We start from the raw sequence: 19,793 nt of genomic DNA, 5'->3' as shown, positions 1-19,793 counted from the left end.
CGAGTTCCGAAGAAATTAAACCTAAGGAAAACCTAGTGGTGACTGAGTCACCTTTCGAGTGCAAAGGGTTAATTTCTCACCCTGAGCACGACAAACAGTGAAATAGTAAATCTGTCATCGATACTAATATTCTGTTCTTTTTATTTCAGGGTCGTTCGCCCAGAAGCAACAGCAGGAAGACCCTTGTCAAACGAAATCTAGGGTGGTGGGTGACGTAGAGTATTGCGATCGTTATTGGGAATGCGTGAGCGGACGTCCAGAGCTGTTCGATTGCCCTAATGGTCTCGTTTTCGCTGGTAAGCATCGCGGTGTAACCGAGGGTTGCGATTACCCTTGGAGAGCAAACTACTGCGATGGCAAACGCCAAGCCAATCCGCCGATACCAGCTGAACACTGCGACTGGCTGTATGGTATTTTCGGCCACGAGACATCTTGCACAAGGTACTGGACCTGCTGGAACGGCACAGCCACCGAGCAACTTTGCATCGGTGGACTTCTGTACAACGAGAGGGCCCGATCCTGCGATTGGCCAGAGAACGTCGAAGGGTGCCAGAAGCATCGTGAGTAAACGATGATTTTAATTTGATCGTTTCTGTTCGCTTTTGCACTAACAATGATGCTTGCTTTCCTTAACCCCTTCTCGTGACATTTAGCTCGACGAAACTCGGGCCGGAAACTGATGTCTATGTTTGACACGATTATATGTTCACGAGCCTTGCTCGTAATATTCATGTTTGGGCCAAAATCTTCGTCACGAGTTGGACTCGTTAAAGCACGGGAAGAGGTTAACACTAACGCTGGTATTTTAATTTTTCAGGATATTAACGTATCAGCCTATTAATGAATTAATAACAGCTTATAACCTATTTATTTTTCAGCCTGTTTGACAACATTTTTAAATCAACTTGACAAGAGTTTCGTAATAGTTTGACATTGTAAAACGAAGTTGTGATATGATGAAACTCATATGTAACTCTTTTTAATTCGAGGCTTCATTTGGGATTTATTATGTACATATTTGTAGCATTATTATTCCTCAATGGAAAACAATTAATGGATTTCATTTTTAATACTGAGCCTAAGAGTTCTTTAGAACATTCGTGTGCAGAGTGTTTTTGGTAGGTGATTCGAATTTTTGTCAGGTTGTAGGATCATTTCATCAGTAAGCGATTCAGTAAACTGTTTTCTATGTTTTACTATGTTTGGAGTGTTTTCAATTCTACGTTTTTCACAAATAATTCAATGCACGATTAATTTTAACTTATTCTAACGAATTCTCAGAATTTCTCAAAATTTCCCATAAATGTTGCACCAAATATAGTTTGAGAAAGATTGTAACTAGTTCGAATGAGGTTGTATTTGATCCTATACCTCCAAAAATAACGATTACAAACAATACGAGGTACCACAACAATAACGGAGTCTTCTAGAGCCTAACGATGTTAATTCACATACCTGGAAAGCAAATATGATACTTTCAAGTATGATAACGTCAAAAAGCTAAATTAATACTAATTTCACGTTATAATTATCCATACTACTAACACCATCTACTCAGCTTCAGGAGATTAATTTAGAAAACTTATCAAAAGACTGCAAAATTTAATATCTTGGTTTCTTTTTTCACCTGTGCTTTCACGAACTTATACCTTAATTAACGCCCACTAACAATCACGCTGTGCAACGTGCTCTAGTCTTCACGGCGACTACAATAATTTTCAAAGCAACCAAAGTGTGAAAGCCTCGATACTCTTATTGGCACTTATTTTCCTCCGTTTTTTTATTTACATCGAGAAGCTATTCCGTCTTCTCTTTGGCAAAACGTGACGCGTTATCCCTGAGGCGATGTTCGAGATCATTCTCGCTTTCGAAAGTGACCGTGTACGAGACACGCGTGTCCCTTCTTTTTTTCACTCCCTCGTCGAGACTTTGCTCGAAGTCAGTGCCCTCCACGAGGAAAAAGAGGCGAGCCGCTAATTAACATTCTAAGTGAGTTCCCGTCGCGCCTTCGTTTCTGCCCCACGCATCGCCGACCGCTAACCAAGTAGCTTGACAACTCGAATAAAAATTCTCATTGATAGCGACAGCCCGTAAAATGATCGACTCCGTAAAAACAATGGATCGCAGACATTTCAGACGCTGACATAGGAGCGATAAAGTTCGTTTCGTTAAGTCGACATTCGTTGAAAAAACTAAAGAATTAAAGGAAAGTGGGTTCCTTTGATTTATTCTAATCTTAATGATCTCAGATGTTTGCAGCATTCTGAACGATGAAGCGTCAAATTATTGTGATTTATTTGGTTATTCGTTGAAAAAGTCTAGTATAATAAATTTATTAAATGTGATTCTCTTGATAGAAGTATTAGATGATTGATATCGCAATCAATTCTTTAATGGAACATGTTCTTTTAAGTATTTTAATTTTTCTAATTTATTTGGTCATTCGTTGAAAAAGTTTAGAATACTTTTTTTTTTTAAATTGTGGTTCTCTTAATGAAAGTCTCAGATGATTGGCATTTCAATAAATTCTTCAAAAAAAGATGTCCTTTCAAACACCTCAGTTGTTCTAAAATATTTGGTTATTCATTGATAAAGTCTAGTATACTTTTTTTACTGAATATGATTGTTTCAACAGAAATATTAGATGATTGATATTGCAATTCTAATAATTAAATTAATTCTGTAAAAGAACATGTTCTTTTAAATCCTTTAAGAATGATTTATTGCATTTGCATCGTTGCAACTTCAGTAAAAATGATACTGGTGACATTTGAAAGCAATTCTCTTCATGGCAATCAACTTTTTCCTTTGATGTCCACTACAGTAGACTTTCTCAGTGGAAATCTTAGATGCCTTAAATATTCCAATAAATTCATTTGATGATGATATATTTTTAAATACCGTAGACATCATTTATATCCGAATCATTGCACTTTTTTAAACAAGGGAACTGATAATATTTGAAGATAATTTCTATTATTTGTGCTCTTATGGCCAAATAAAGTAGGCTTCTTAGCTACTTTTGAGCAGTAGCGTACGCCATGGGTCAAAAAGAAAATTGTTCTAGACTGTATCTAATCCTCTAGTAGGTACATAATATGTCTATCGAAAACTTAAAAAAGAGAATTCTTATAGAGTCCACTGGAAACACTTTATAAGACTTCAACATGTTTTTTTATGGAGATATTTAATTTATTACTTATCTCAATGAATAAATTCAATAAATTAATGTATAAATAATTGGAAAATTATTAATCTTCTTAAAGCATAAAATAAAATTTCGTATAAATTACAGTACGAAATATTACATAAATATATAAGTAAAGCATACATCAAAAACGAATTTCTCTTTCAAAATCTATAATACAATTAATAAGAAATCATTTCCTTCACCGAAGTATAAAATAAAATTCATACAGCAAAAGCTTAAATGGTTAAAAATCACGTAACAGTTCCGTAGATTCGATCGCGCATTTATTTTAACGATGTAATGAATATAAATGTAAATCGTTAGGAAATTATTTATTTCTTAACCCTACAGTGCGCATTGATGCACATGTGCATCAACCGCATTTTTCTTTGATATTTTATTAAACAAAAACTTAGGCGCTGTTCCTAATAGAAATAAAACATCTGCGCTATAAAAAGGTCACAGCCCCATGGAAGATAATTATTTGTACGCCAAATCTGACAGTTACCATCAGAATTTTTGAGGTAGAGCGTTACTCGTGTTTGCTCCGATTTGAAAAATTGCGCGCTGTAGGGTTAAAGCATAAAATAAAATTCACGTGGCGAAGGCTTAACCCTTTGCACTCGAGGCCTTTCTTTCTGGTATCTACTAGCAACTCGGGATGCTTTCTTAGTATTCTATTGCCAGGAATGCTATGTTTAATCAGGTCACCTTTATCTTGTCGAAAACCATTTTATCGACACTTCGAGTTCCAAAGAAATTAAACCTAAAGAAATATTATTGTTGGCCGATTTACTGCGTCAAACCTAACGGTGACCGAGAGTCACCTCTCGAGTGCAATGGGTTAAATGGGTAAGGATCACGGAGCTTCCGTCTAACGCCAAACATGTCGCTAACAATAGCATGGTAAAATGGTAACTTCCCAAACCAAGGTGTCCTATTACACGTAACTGAAACCCCGACAGCTCTCTGCAACGACGACGCGAACGGAAACGTTCCACTGGGCAAGTCCTGCAACCGTTACTGGCAATGTCAAGGCGGCTACCCGCGATTGCAAAGGTGTCCAGCGATGTTGGTGTTCGATAGAAGGTCGCTGAGGTGCGTGGTACCACCCACGGAGGATTGCGATGTGCCCACGACGCCGCCCAATTTCGAGGATGACCTTAACGGAGGTCGAAACGAACAGGAACCCGAGGAAGAGAACTTACCGCCAGGTGTTCCGCCGTTGCCCTCCGGCGCAGTGCCGGTTCAGCGTTCATCGCGTCCCAGGAACTAAATCGTGAACGTAGATACGAAAATCATTCGCGACGAGCGTGAGTGGAAAATTCTTTCCACGTTTCGGGATACACGGGATCGGAGCCGGGGCAGAGATGGGTAAAATTTTCTTTGATTCAACCAAAATAGTCACTTTATTCAACGAATAAAAATGGTATGCTCATTCGTCGAATGAGAAATGCATCTTCATTCGTTGACTACAAATAGTATATTTATTCGACGAATTTCTAAAAATTATATATTTATTTGTTAAATAAAAATAGTGTCTTCGTTAAATAAATGAAAATGGTATACTTATCCATCGAAAAGGTATCTTCATTCGTTGAATATGAATAATGTCCTTATTCAATGAAATAAAAAAGGTATCTTCATTCGTTGAATAATAAAAATATCTTGATCCATCTTATAAATTTACTTCGAATAAATATGTTTGTCCGTTGCTCATAGAATAAATTTACTTTGAATAATTGCTGTCGTATGAAGATGTCTGTATTCGATTTTTTTATTTAAATAATTTTCTTATATCGAGACGATGTCCATCTCTGAACCTGGATCGCAATCGTAGCCAGGAAAAGCGAATACTGCGACGTCAGCCGATGAAACATGGCTCTCGTAGTTTGAAAGAGTCTCACGAGAGCACACGTAATTCTTAACCCTCGGACCGCACAATTGCAGAAACTTTAAAAAAATTATGTATATATATATACATATATAAAACCCGTAGGTATCTACCAAGTAATATAATTCCAATAATATCAAATATAAAATTCATAATTTTCGAATAAATTAGAAATTTCTTTGACAACGAAAGCAAAACCTATATTCTTCATACGACGTTTCTTAAATATTATAAGAACAATTAACAAGGAGGAAAGTCAGTCCTGCAATGGAGATTTTGAATAATTACAAATGACATGCCCTTTTTTTTGCCCAAAATGTAACAATACATATTAAAATAAAGAAGGGAATAGTTAATATCAGTTACCTAAAATGTTAGTTGAATGTTAATTGTTAGCCTGTAAATGTCATATTAAAAATATAAATTTTCTTCTGACATTCAAAGAAACTTCTATTTCGGCTACGACAAAATAAAATTAGCTCGTGTAGCTCAAATAAATTTAACCGATATCAGATCTAGATAATATAATTTCTGCTGATTCAAAATTATTTAGAATTTCTCTACGAAACCTAGCAGTAAAATGGGTTAAAAAGAGAGATTTGCCTAGCGTGGCAAGTACTAAATAAATTAATTCCACGAGTTATTAACGAAATACGTGGTCGTCTGAGGGTTAATTTAGGTTTCATGTATATCCACCGCTTCGTTACAGGATACGTCTTAGTCGTTCCTTTCCGATTGGAGGGAACAAATATTTTTCTTCTCTTCTTTTTTTTTTTTAACTCTATTTTTGGGTCGACGATCCCGTCGATCGTTTCTCGTGCACGTATTTCTAAGTTAAATGGATACAATTAACGACCGCGTCGTAGGGAGTACGCGGTGATTATTACCCCTCTGTTGCGAAGGGATCACTTTTCAGTTCTCACCATCCGTTCTGTATCATTCTAATAGTCGAAGTGTAAATATTCTTTTACCCATTCTCACCTTACCTTCGCCTTACTCTTAAGACTTACTATCGAAACGTTCACATTTGTACGATGTAGTCTCGTTGAAATAAAGTATACGTTGTATATTTTTTTTTTTTGTACTCGTGGCCACATTTTATTCGAATATTCGTTGTACATAACGTTTCTCTCTTACTAAGTATTTCTTTTTATTGATTTTTAAATAAATGATACCGGCTAGGCTGTATCGTTCACGTGGAAGCAGAGATAAGGTAATCTATAACAAACACGAAAATCTATCGGTTATAAAAGCGATAGACAACGAGCTTGCATATTTTTGCTCCAACGTGAAATTTGTATAATTTAATTAAATTGAAATTTGATGTTTCAATTTCGGCGGTAGTATTCTTATACAGTTACACAAAACACTGTTTACATTCTATACGACGATTTTGTACAATTCTATTTTACACGTTTCACAAATAAGCAGTTAGGTTACCGAGGACGACGTTCAGATTTGAGGATCCTGTGACGATTTATGGAATCTTGCTGACCTTTTTATGTTATTCATAGATTATTGGCGCTGAAAAAGAAATTACTTGTGTTATAGTCCCTTTGCAACAGGTCGAAAGAGGTGAGTCGATCGATGAAGTTTTTTAACGTACCAATGAGGCAGTTCATCGGGATCCAAACAGGCCAAGCTCACGGAATCAAAGAGTTTTCCATCGCCGCAGGTAATTAGACGTGGATAACCTTCCACGCAGGTAATCAGTCTACCGCAATCACCTGGTACCGGGAATCTGAAAGATAAAGTTACACGATACTCAAAATATCATTAGAGAAAAAAGAATTTTCGTGGTTACAGAATTCAATTGGAGTTTAGTCAGTATTAACAGAGAAGAATATCCGAGCTGTTGATTCTGAAAGTAGAACAAGTCCATTTTATGTTATTGCTAGATGTTCAATGGCTTTTGTTTGAATGGGTTTAAAAATATTGGTAAATTGTAATAGAGTTATTTTATATTTTTTGTGGTCTCATTTCATGTACATTTAATATGCATTAATGTTTGCCTCACTTTCAAAGTCAACACTTTTGAAATATTACTGACTAAATGTAAACAACTAGTAACAAATTTATGCTAGTATTGAAAGGTATTAATTGCGAATCGATCAAAAACATTTTTATGTTTATTTGTAATAAGATTTAACTTAGACTAACTTTGTTTACGAAATGGGCTTGCCTCACTTCAAAAATCAACGGCTCATATTATAAATAAAACGAGGAATAATAGAGTATTGTAAATATTAACAATTTCTCTTAATATTCTACAGATAAGAAATTTACGTTTAAAATTAAAAACTGAATATTCGATCACGATCATACTTGAATGACTATTTTAAGTGCTAATAATTGAAATAATATTGTGCTCGTATAAAATAATTAATTTTATATACAATTTATCTACCAGGTTATACTAAGCTCTGTCCCGTTTCAGATATGTACCACAAGTAGAATTTAATTAACCAAATGCTTAAATTTTTATATTAGCTAATCTCTTTTAAAAAATAAAAGATAATAATTGTTTTCCTTCGTTACCTTTACAGATTTTCTACATAATTAAGAAACCTGAAGAGGATCGAATATTGTTGATCGAGGAACGAAAAGTATATTTTTTTTAATACCTATTTCATTTCTTTTACTATTTCCTCACTATTTTGTGATTATATTTAACCTGCTGATGTTTATGGATCTATGGCAGATTGAAATACAAATAAATTTGTAAGGTTATCTACAAATACAAACATTCATAAAATATCGACAATAATTTACACGCTACACCGTTTGGAAGATAAAATACACTTCCATTTAAACTTTAATTCATTATAATCAAGCATAAAGTGTGTTAATTAATAATCATAAATGATGTATTCAGATATAATAAAAAAATTCATTAATATAGGATAATAAATTTCTATTTAATAGAATAGTATAATTAGACGGGGGATGTTTATGCATTTATTGCAAAAGAATACATAAAAATCTACAGAAATGCAAAAGTATATAATTTTATCGTTACGTTATACCGTTTAGATGTTAAAACACACTTTCATTTAAGTTTTAATTCGTTTTTCATATCTGTAAAAGTATGAATTTGCATAAACTAATCATAATAGAAATTTCGTTACTAAAAATGCTGTATTACAAATATGTAAAATCTCTCCCAAGACTGAAGTGGTTTCGATATTTTAAGAACCATTTATCCCAAACATTGAAAGTAATATCCTGGTTGGGTCACCGATGCACAAGTAATACGAACGAAAAAAAGAAGACAATACATTTGTTAAACGAGCTGACGTAAAATTGAATATCTGTAGAACATGTGTTGCCTCCCAGCGGGTGTGCTGTGTTCGATGCCAAAGCTGGACCGGTTTTTAATTTAGCTGCTGGGTAAATGCGCATCTCATGATATTTAAGAGCTTCGAGTTCTCTTACTTTCTTAACAGAAACCCGAGCGGTGTTTTCTGTTACCGGGTAACTCTTTCACCGGCAATGTTATTTACCAAGAAAGGTTCCTTAACATTCACGAAGATCTTCCTTTACATGATCGGTACTCGAGAACTGAACGATAAAGATGCAGCAAGGAATTTATAATTTTTTTAGCAGGAATTAATTTTTGCTTTAATATTTTTTTTCGTAAATGAGGAATCAATTTTTATTTTAATATTTTCCTTGTAAATGAAGAAGAAATACTAAATATGCGTAACTTAGGTAGATAGACCAGCATTCGATAAAAGAATAATTAAAACAGTTTAATAATTATCAAATAGACAAAACTGAATTGAATAATCCTTATGGTTAATAGAGCAAAACAGGAAAATTAAATTTATTGTTAGACGTTTTAACTTATAGTACAAAGGCCCGGTGGAAAATTTCATTACGCGAAAATACAATGATTATGTTTATTATAATGTATTTGGGTATTTGATAGAGACACGTGGAATATAAAAATGTCGGATATTTCAACGTGTAGTAGTGTAGTAGTCGAATAATAATAATTATCTCATTTTTAGCAGTTTTGTCGACATTTTTCTGAGTACTCTATTTTTTAAATCAGTTCTTTCATTTGTTCATTAGTGTAGTCTGGTACAAATATTTTGAAACTCACCAACGAAGACAAAATTCGTTTATTAACAAGACGTTACAATGTTTGTAACAGGCTATCAATTGCTTTTCAAATTAAAAAAACATTAAACCAAAATTTAGAAACTCTGGCAGATGGTTCAAAACATTATTTAAATTACATCAAAATTTGTACTATCAAACAATAAGCCGGGTCTCATTTATTGATAGGTAAATTAAAAAATTTTCATAATCCTATTTAAATATGTAAGTAAAATAAATTTTAAATTTACCCATCAATATCATCATTGTTCAATATCAAACATTGTTAATTTACTTATCGATATTACCGCTAAATTTTAAATTTAAATTAATTTATGAATTTAAACAAATTTCTTTCTTCACCCTACCAAACATCAATGAGAGTCAACTCCACATGCTGAACGTGTCCACCAAAAACTTACAAACCGTTACGGGGGCGGGGGCTGGAACGTTAAACAAGAAATTATTTATTGATAATACGTACCTAGGGAACGGCCAGAATTTAGCAGCGGCGCTGTGGGATGGTACTTTGTGAGGACACTTGAATCCAACAATTTCCTCCGGATTACAGTAGGGCAACAGTTGATCTGGCCAGACGCACGTGTGGCTCTTCGCTTCGTACACTAATCCAGGGTCGCAATGCGCTTCTTCTGGGTGTCCGTGAATGCACCTGATGTACGTGGTGCTGCACGCATCGCTGGCAGGGTACAAGCCGAATTGGTATTCGCAACCTGGTGTGCTAAGTGGTGTGACTGAAAATAATGTCACATGCTGTTTTATATCGTACACTTAGCCCGATCGCACACGGACGCAACCGATCAGTTTCAAACTACTCTGAAAGTAGTTGCATGCGACCGTGGATCTAGGTAAAACAAAGATAGCGGAGTGGGTAAAACAAAGACCGCAAACGGTTTGCAGCACTAATTTCAAATCGGTTGCGCCGTGTGCGATCAGCCTAAAGTATTAAATACTGCAAAATATCGCCAAGTTTATAACTAGACTGAGGATTTTATGCATTTTATGCCGTAAACTAATCTAGCAAACATACCGAAACTATAATGTATATAGGATATAGTCTATTAAATAATGCAATAATAATAATAATAATATTTCGTGTCGAAACTACACTAGGATGTCATATATTAAGCGTCTTTCATGATTTTTTTTCTTACAGGGAAAAGTTTACTAAATTTTTGTTAACTTTGAGAATATTTTATGTATGTTTTAAAGTACATTTGATCATTTTTTCATTTAACTTTACACAAAAATCTTTGACATATCAGTTATTCCTTATAGGAAGTTTTCGTCCAAATCTGGTATTGGTGGGAATTACAATTGTCACAATCGTTATCTATAATCAATACAATTTTGTTCTCACATTGTTAACATGTTTCCTCAGGGTATGAACTAAACTGTGGACGAAAAAGTTGAAAATTAAGTTTTTTAGAAATTTCTTTGTAATATTTCGTCACAAATACAATTCGTAAATGATACAATTGTAGAGTACATATTTGCTCTTTAGTTATTGTACTAAATGAAATTTATCAAAAAACATTAAATTCGGTTAGCGAAAGTGTATTTAACGTGACGATTAGATAAAATGAATGTAATCGAAGGAAATTGCGAATAGCGAATGAAGAAGTTGCGGAGACTTTAATGCGAGGTCTAAAGGGGAAGGTTAAACAAAGAGAAAGTAGGAAGGAATCGAAACTATAAGCATAAGATAAATAAGAAAGGTAAATCAAAGATTGTAATATTAAATTAAAAAATAAGACGTGAAGATTTTCACATTCTGTACATTTCTTTTTATATTTAATTCGAGGTAATAATATTAAAATGAAATAATAACATTCATTACTGTCATGATAAAAACTTGACCGAGGGAGTAATTAAATTTACATTGATGTCAAAGACATATTGCGAAACGGAATTATGTAATGCAATCGAATATAATTTGTACGGTGCCAAGTCTTCGTGATGAATCGTCTCTACGTGACGCATCGAAGCCTTGTTACCAAAATCCTTCAGTCATGCAACTTTTACTTTCTTGCGCAGATGCTACGTTTAAGTGTAAGTTTCCTTTCGAAGAAATCGAAAAACCTTATTCTTGTTTCAAATCGAGAGTAAACAGTTGGAAACATTAGACTTATTAAGACCCTTGTTAACTTAATAATTAACTTATCAACTATCGTTTAGATCTATTAATCTCACGTCTTCTTCACAATAATTAAATCTGCGACAAAACTTTATTATAATAATAATAGCAATAATACATAACAACTTAAAATTTGCAAGCAAGAGAAGACTATATGATAGACAAGGAAACATTGAATATTAATTGAACAAATATTTACATTAATTACGTCTCAAGAAATTTGTGTTTGTACCATATCCACAAACTGTACGATTAATTATTCAATTTCAATTCGAGACGTGTTCATGGTAACTGAAAGGAGTAATTTTAATCCGTATCTGGATTTGACATAATGTCGTTATACATAATATATAAATTATATACAATTATTTCATGCATTAATCAATTTAGCATTATCGGAAATATTATTGGATTCGATTAAAAAAAGCGTTTTTAAGACCATTCGTTTGAATGATCGTGATAATAAACAGGTATAAATGAAATGTCGTTAGGTTTAATGTTGGTTACATCTTGCAAATTAATCAACGAGAAATGATAAGCCTTCACTAGTGTCTCATATAATCAGATTTGTTATGACATTGACGCGATTATTGAGAACGTAACGCGATACTTACGGTCAGCCTTGCGATCTCCGCAGTGCACGGCCCAGTGATAGTTGCAATGATTGTGCACGGATCCATGGCCATCGAAAAGCAGTCCGTTCTCGCAGTATTCGAGGGTCAGGGTGCCGTTTGTGCATAGGAAGAAGGCGTTGCAAGTCTCGGGATGTGGGTACGCCTGAACGCCATATTGATCGGGGCACGGAGGTGCACCCAAGAGAGCAGCTGCATCGGCTGCAAAAATGAAAGTTAATTATTAATAAATAGAGTGAATAACTATAGTATTCCAAATAGATATTTATATTCTGGAGGATGATCAGATACACACTCTGTCCCATAACTAATCGGAATCGTTAAAAAAAGTCATTTGATGCACTTTTTTAATGTGCAAATCGTTGTATTACAGCTGAGGCAGAACATTTTGAATAAACGAAATGATTATGTCAAGATTTTCTAACTAGTTATGTTATTTCTAAAGCCATTCCGGTTAGTTATGGGACAGAGGGTGTAGATAGCTTCTAATCCAATCTAATGGGATCACACTATACCGAAAGAAGCCAACATGGACATCAAAATATTCTGAAATATTAAATTGATTTAATTAATTCATAATGTTTCTTATAAAACGAAACTCAAACAAAACGATGTCTAATTTTATAATACATAGGATTATCTAGTTATCTAGAATATAAAATTGATGTGTTTAATTCATAATGTTTCTTATGAAATGAAACTCGAAACGAAGATTAATTTTAACGTTATTTTGATATCCTAATATTATACTAGTCCTTATCTGCTACAGTTTGAATTTTGAATAGCGCCCTCAGGGACTGTAACTACGTTTGAATGTAGCTACAGTACGGACTTAGCGACTCCGGGGTACCATAGCTAGATGGGGGCCAAAAGACGTGTACCAAAGACAAGACTAACGTAAATGTAATGTACAGAGTTACGGTAACGCGAACTAAGTCAAAATTAAGGAGTTATGTAAGACAGAGTAATGCCAAAAAGAACAGAAATAATTGCATTGTGATGTATGGATTCAGTGAAATAACTGAAGTGATAGTTATGTACATAAAAAAAACCAAGCAGTTTGAATAGCAAATAGACGATTTAGCGTAAATCGAGTCGAGATTGGATCCGCATGAAAGACCACCAGGCGCAATAGGAAAAACAAAAATTAGTTGACGATGTACGTGCATCGTTGAGTGGAAAGTTGTCGCTTCTTTGCGAGGAGAAATATTCACGAAAGTAAGATTACAAGAAGACCTTTAATACCGGTAGCAGTCACAATAGAAAGGAACCAGTATGAGGCTGAAAGAAGCAGATCTAGTAGGAAGAGAAACTTACACGCTTCAGCAACGTCGACCATAAAGTCATCAAACGTTCGTCGACGTCTTTGAAAGATAAACCAATAAAACAGCCTGCAACGTGTACAAAATGCCACTTACAGTCTTTATGACAGCTTCTATATTATTTTATTTCTACAATAATGATTTCACATTACATTTAACCAAAGAGTTATTTTATTGTTCAATTGAAATATTTGAAGTAAAACTACAATATAAAACGAAGTTATCAGGATATAATATAAACAGCATTTTTTATGAAGGAAAGAATAAGAATTCAGCAATAAAGAATTATTTTAAACAAAGAAAATTCATTAAGGAAAATAATAAGGAAATTAAGGGCACAAATAATGAAACGTAAATACAAATTTATACAAACATTACATACAAAATTTACATTTATATTTCTTCAAACCATCAAATGTAAAAATTGCCAGTTATTCAAAACATCATTGTTTCAATAGCAATGAGAGCTGGACTGTTCAGTTGTTCACATGTCATTGTGGATATGTATGCTAGTAATTGATTAAATCATAAAAAGTGTTGATTAAAAAAAGAAGATTTTTCTGTTTCGAATAAACGGTACCAATGATAAGTTAATGTGTGACCCTTCAACTAATACTTTATATGTATATACTATATTTTGAATAGTTACTCAAGTATTTTTCATTGTTTAGTAGTAAGTCTCGAAGAATCAAATGTTTCATTCTGGCAAAACTCCTCCCCAATCAACAACATTCACTACATACATGAAGATATTAAAAGTTTGTAGTGTTTCATACTAGTGCTTGAATTCGTCAAATTGTCAAATTGTCAAATAGTCAAATAGTCAAATTGTCTCGAATCAATCTTTAAAAGTCTTCCAGCTACCAAAGGCCCCCATAACTACTAGAGTTCATCCTTTAATCCAGCCCTGATCACAAAGAACACAATTTAAATAGTACATCGAACAACGCAACATAGTTGAAAGATATACGATTCCCAGGAACAAAGTCATAAAATATCCACGACGTTCAATGGATCCTAGCAGATTCTAGGCAAGAAGAGGAACACCTGCGATCATAAATAACCACCACTCGCGGCTAATTGAATTCAAGAATCTCACAATCTCGGGAATCCTCTTCTCGCGGCGCAAAAAGAAACAAATAAACGAGTAACGTTGGAAGACGACACGTGCAGTGGTGCTTTATGCTATAAACAATAAAACTCGTCTGCCTAAGACCTCAATTGCTGCTATTTTACATAAAATACAAAGAATAATTTAATTAAATTTTCAATTTATTACGTAACAACGTTACAATTATCGAATGGATTAATAAATGATTTTTTGAGATAGGATCGACGCCATTTTTAATTTACGAAGCAATTCAAGGGGGATTAGTATCAGCTTTCTGTAACGTGGTAATAATTGTAACAATTTTCCTACAAATTTCTATTACAAATTCAACGGTAAATTCTCTGTGCTGAAAAAAGTTATAACATTCCATACTGTTTACTAAAATATAGGGTCCTACGAAATATTACAAGCTTCATGATTAATGTTTTAATAAAAATCATAATTTCATTTGTTGCGGTTCCAATGGAATAACGCTAGAATAAATGCATTATTTGGGCTCTAACTCTGCCATTGAGTCATTCTTCAAAGAATGACAAAATCTTTAATTGAAAAAGTTATAAAGGAATGATTGCAAAGTAATTATAATATAATATAAGCGTATCAATTATTTTACCAATATATCAAATATTAGATATTTATATAGACTATATATCTCAAAAAAATTATTATTCATATGATTATTCATCATATCTGAAATAATTGGTAGATAATTTGATAAATTATTTATACATGATTTATTGACATTTTCGCGCAGTGGATCACTTTTTGTAATTCAGCACGTCATCGAAAGACTTACTTATAAAAGTCAACACCGACACATTTCATTGGAAATTTTACCAAATATGTAAATCTATACTCGCACATAATAATTTACCTAACATTGATATTCAATTCATTCCGGAATCAACTTACAATATTCCATAAATATATATACTACCGATACGTTACATATTGAATAAAAATTTACTAAAACCACTAAGGTACAAATCGACAAAACCTTCCTCCGACTAATATTTACAAACGTTGTTCTGTAACAGAGATTCGTCGCGGCAAAGAAAAAGGATCGAGAATCGCTGACACTAGAGCGACGAAAACAGAGACAACACGAGAGGAAGAGGAACCGAGTCATAAGTGAAAAGTCACAAGTTAAGAAGAGAGACGGGCAGACCTGTCCCCAAGGTGCATGAATAATGCACCAGCGGTTAGATCGTGAGCCTCGATACGCCCGATGCATTTCTGAATAATAGTCGAGGAAGGCGTAAACGCTGGACAAACTCCGCCATTATATCATAGGTCGCCGCGACGTAACCATATGGCGCGAGGAGTCTCTCGGTTACAGTGAAAGCTATTGCAATTCTTATACGTGGGTGTCGCAACGGAGGGGTACAGGTACCTCTGGATTCGAGCAGATGCACGCCTGACGGGATGCAGCCCGGAGAACGTGCGATGCGCCTACGAGATGCACGTCGTCGGTTGCCCCTCGCATCCGGCAGCGTTCAGCGGCCGTTGGGGGCGCATCGTAGTTTGTCACGCGAGGAAACGCGATCGGTGTCGGAAGGTGGAGGGTGTCGGTGGTGGCGATTGGCGCGAAAAAATAACTTACCGGAGGCCAGAAAAGCCGCCAGGGCCAATAGGGTCACGCTCCTCGGATGGCTCATAGTAACACGTTCGGGTCTGATCCGCCACGGGTCGACTCTGACTACTGACACTCAGTTATCGACCTCGGGACACAGAGCTTCTCCCTTCACTTGCTCGACGCGCTCGATCTCTCGTTACCCCACCAAATCGTCGACGCGATTTCTTACAGCGATCGTGAGGCCTCGGTTTAACCGCGAACACGCCCGAACGATTCGTCGGTCCCTAGTTCTTTTCATACCCAGCACAGATACAAATTTTCAGAAAATACGTACGCGGGACCCGTAATTTCACGTATTTTACGGTCTGTCACTCGAGGGTGGAATTGCTATTTTCCAAGCCAAAAAATTGGTTCTTCTCTTTGTTGATAAATCTTATAGCACAACTCTTGAAGCATAATTGTGTAAAATTTCAAGTAAAAATTCGCAAACACACTCGAACGATTCGTCGTCGTCGGACCCTTGTTCTTTTCGTACCCAGCACAGATACAAATTTTCAGAAAATACGTAATGCATTGCACGCGGGACAGTTTCTTTTACTTTATGATTTAAAAGTCGTCCAAAATGGTGGCCTTTACGGGCGATACACATTTGGACACCATCTGCAAAATTTCGCGTCTGACGACGCCCTGTATGGACCGTAGCTCGGCGGATTTAAGTCCATGTGACTTTTTTCTGTGGGGATACCTCAAGGCCGAGGTTTTCAAACATCGTCCTTGGTCCTTGAATGAAAGGAGGCCATCCAAGAGGAAATTGAAAGAATTTCCCCCGTAAATGCTAGCGAGAGTGATGGAAAACTTTCAAGAACGACTCCAAATCTGTATTGCCTGTAAAGGCCACTATTTAGACGGCATAATTTTTAAAACATAAAGTAAAAAAAAACTTTTTTATATCTAGATTTAAGAAATAAAAAGTTTCTGGTGGTATCTCGTACCACTTTTTTTCAATCGTTTTTTTAAAATGTGGGAATTATTTCTGCCGCACTCTGTATTACAACTCTTGAAGCATAATTGTGTAAAATTTCAAGTAAAAATTCGCGAACACACCCGAACGATTCGTCGGTCCCTCGTTCTTTTCATACCCAGCACAGATACAAATTTTCAGAAAATACGTAACGCATTGCACGCGGGACCCGTAATTTCACGTATTTTACGGTCTGTCACTCGAGGGTGGAATTGCTATTTTCCAAGCCAAAAAATTGGTTCTTCTCTTTGTTGATAATTCTTATAGTACAACTCTTGAAGCATAATTGTGCAAAATCGCCGGAGTTATAGAGCTCGGAGTATCGGTCTGTTGTTGAGTAGTCCGGGTGGAGTGAACGGTCATACGAGATCATTTGTATGGACGTCTCTTCGTAACATTTGAAAGCTGAATCTTCAAGCTTCGAAATAATAATTTAATCATTCTACGATTACGTTTCACGGAATTACGCAACTTTGATATTTACTCTTTAGATCAGGAATACTAACTCCATAAAGGAGCTGCAGTAGCCTTCCGTAAGTAAGAGAACTGTTACCAGGTTCGTGCCTTCGAAATAAACATCGGGAAATGTTGTAATAATAATTTCATATTAATTTCATTAAGCTTCTTTATATTAAAATAGTATGGAACTACAATTACATACATGTGTATTCATTCATATTATAAGTCCTGAAATATGAATGCCTTAGGAAGTATATGCGTAGCCTGACCTTTGTCGATGATGAACGGACCATAAACTGACGATGATTTCCAGAGGTATTAAGTCTCTTCCCATGGAGAAATCGAATAACCGAACGAACTTTACAACTGACGGGATTGTTTATCGTCACGCTTATTTTACATCACGCACACTCGTCATAATACAATGAGATAGTAACGACCTACGCATACACAATCTTGCCCCACGGGATTGTTTAATAGCGATGGCTGAGACCGACCCTTACTTTGCGAATACGCGTCGTATCTGCAAATCCTAAAATATTTGAAAAGTTAAACTTCAGGATATCGTAGTCGATACACCTCAGCAAATTAATTTATTCTTTATACATTCATTCTTCTACTCTTCGAATATCTGTAACTTCGAAATTATGGATAGGCAACCCTTAATTATGGGGTGAGTATGCACAGGAGGTCTCTTTTCTGTTGCACTGTGGATAAGTACTCTAAATTCTTATAATATTATATTATTATATTATAATATAATTAATATATATGTATAATATTACGTATATATTAATATATAATATATTAGTATATTATTATAGGAATGATTTACCTCGATTAACCCTTAAAATTCTTTTTCCCACATATTTTCATTATAATATTAATCAGTGGTTTTTAAGCATAAATAAAATGTAAAATTTTTAAGCATAAATAGTATATCTAAATTGATACAAGAAAAATATATCCACTGTTGTTAAACTCCAATAATCAATCTATTAATAGAATCTTCAATTAACCCACATTTGTATATATTGCAAACTTTCTTTCGCACACGCCCCGTACTAAAAAGTAAAACTCGCTGCATTTCAACGGCCGCGTTTCCTTCAGGTTTACGTTTATTTTTTAATCGACCGACAAGCGTGCAACGCGAGAAGAACCAATCCTCCTTTTACTTTCATGACATTTTGAAATATCAAAAAAATTTACGATTCTCCAGCGCTTCTGGAGTCAAATTACATAATGAGACGGAAAAAAAATGTGTTTCCCGTCGCTGATCATGGTAATCACTTAATCGATGCAACATGTTAAGCACCGCGAGAATGAGATTCGCGATTATGGTTGTCGAGACCACGCAGAACCGGTAAGCGATGTTTTATAATACGGGCAATGATTTCCTCCTCGTTAACATTCTCGCACACCTTCAGTATTTATAGACAAGCAGATGCACCGGGTCTTTAGGCTGTAATTATTTAGATAGTCATCGTTTATGTAACTATGTAGAAAATCCGTCGACTAATCACAATTGCAATGAATATGCAAATGAACCATAAGTTTCACACTTTTTTAAATTTCTTAACACCTTGTGAGTCAGCAGGCAAAAATTATGTTCTGTGGCCTTTGATAGTATCGATTGTAATGACATCTCCTGAAATTCTGAGAAAATGTAGAGAAGATTAAATAATTAATGAAGATAAGATAAAGATAATTAATTAATTAATGTCAAATTACATGAAGTCCTAAAAAATGCTTCGGTGTATGAAATTAACTTACGTTTTTCCAATTTCGATGCATTTTCTATCGTACTCTAATCATATTCTAATTTACTAACTTCATTCCGTTTCAAAAATTTAGGGGACTTTCACTTCTGTCCGACAACGTTAGGACCTTTTTTAGGGACTCGGTGTACAGTTCATCGTGAAGCATTTAGATTATATTTTCTTGCTTTTATATTGCAAGATTTCATCGAGATGCTCGCAGCTTTTATCATTTTTCGTTTGGGAAGAGGACTCAGTTTTTTGTTTGGGCCGCCACTTTTTCCATAGTTAGCTGGATTACTTAAAAAGTTTATTACAACATTGTGAGCTTCCTAATCTAAGTCCAATGCCTCGAATGCTAACAATTTCTACCCGATAGGCTATAATTACGCTTTTCTCTTCGGCACTAACGGAAATGTACCACATTCCAATTTTGTAATCTATAATACAATGTTTAGGTTTATTAAAACAGAGAATCAGAGAGTTTATCCACATGTGTCGCAACTCTAAAGCAAATTGAACTCGCTTATTTATATTGGTGCTATAGTTGTGCAACAATTGAAAATCACTAT

At 34.8% G+C, this 19,793-nt stretch overlaps 2 protein-coding genes across 3 annotated transcripts in view; one reads left to right on the top strand and one right to left on the bottom strand.

The window, feature by feature from the left end:
- The window catches only part of LOC128880838 (protein obstructor-E-like), a 111,490-nt gene extending 105,322 nt beyond the window's left edge, over positions 1 to 6,168 (top strand). For both annotated transcript variants that reach the window (XM_054131328.1, XM_054131327.1), the window contains 2 exons: positions 150 to 560; positions 4,156 to 6,168. In XM_054131328.1, the coding sequence (XP_053987303.1) occupies positions 150 to 560; positions 4,156 to 4,466 (722 nt within the window). In that variant the 3' untranslated portion in view covers positions 4,467 to 6,168. The remainder of the gene's footprint in view (positions 1 to 149; positions 561 to 4,155) is intronic.
- LOC128880840 (protein obstructor-E) lies at positions 6,147 to 16,170 on the bottom strand. The gene is made up of 5 exons (XM_054131329.1): positions 16,012 to 16,170; positions 11,958 to 12,176; positions 9,673 to 9,940; positions 6,691 to 6,825; positions 6,147 to 6,608 (listed from the first exon to the last, which is right to left on the bottom strand). Exons 1-5 carry the CDS (start codon positions 16,064 to 16,066, stop codon positions 6,593 to 6,595), a joined length of 693 nt encoding a protein of 230 aa, XP_053987304.1. The 5' UTR covers positions 16,067 to 16,170; the 3' UTR covers positions 6,147 to 6,592.
- Between the last annotated feature and the right edge of the window lie 3,623 nt (positions 16,171 to 19,793).

Source organism: Hylaeus volcanicus, chromosome 8 (assembly GCF_026283585.1).
Source record: "Hylaeus volcanicus isolate JK05 chromosome 8, UHH_iyHylVolc1.0_haploid, whole genome shotgun sequence".
Lineage (NCBI taxonomy): Eukaryota > Metazoa > Arthropoda > Insecta > Hymenoptera > Colletidae > Hylaeus > Hylaeus volcanicus.
This window is presented reverse-complemented; position numbering and strand designations above follow the sequence as displayed.

Bases quoted from the DNA above. Each gene is read 5' to 3' on its own strand.
- LOC128880840 (XM_054131329.1), bottom strand. From the start codon at position 16,066: ATGAGCCATCCGAGGAGCGTGACCCTATTGGCCCTGGCGGCTTTTCTG. The intron at 9,941-11,957 runs GTAAGTATCGCG...CATTATTTTCAG, and splicing joins CGGAGATCGCAAGGCTGACC to TCACACCACTTAGCACACCA. The intron at 6,826-9,672 runs GTACGTATTATC...TTTATCTTTCAG, and splicing joins AAATTCTGGCCGTTCCCTAG to ATTCCCGGTACCAGGTGATT.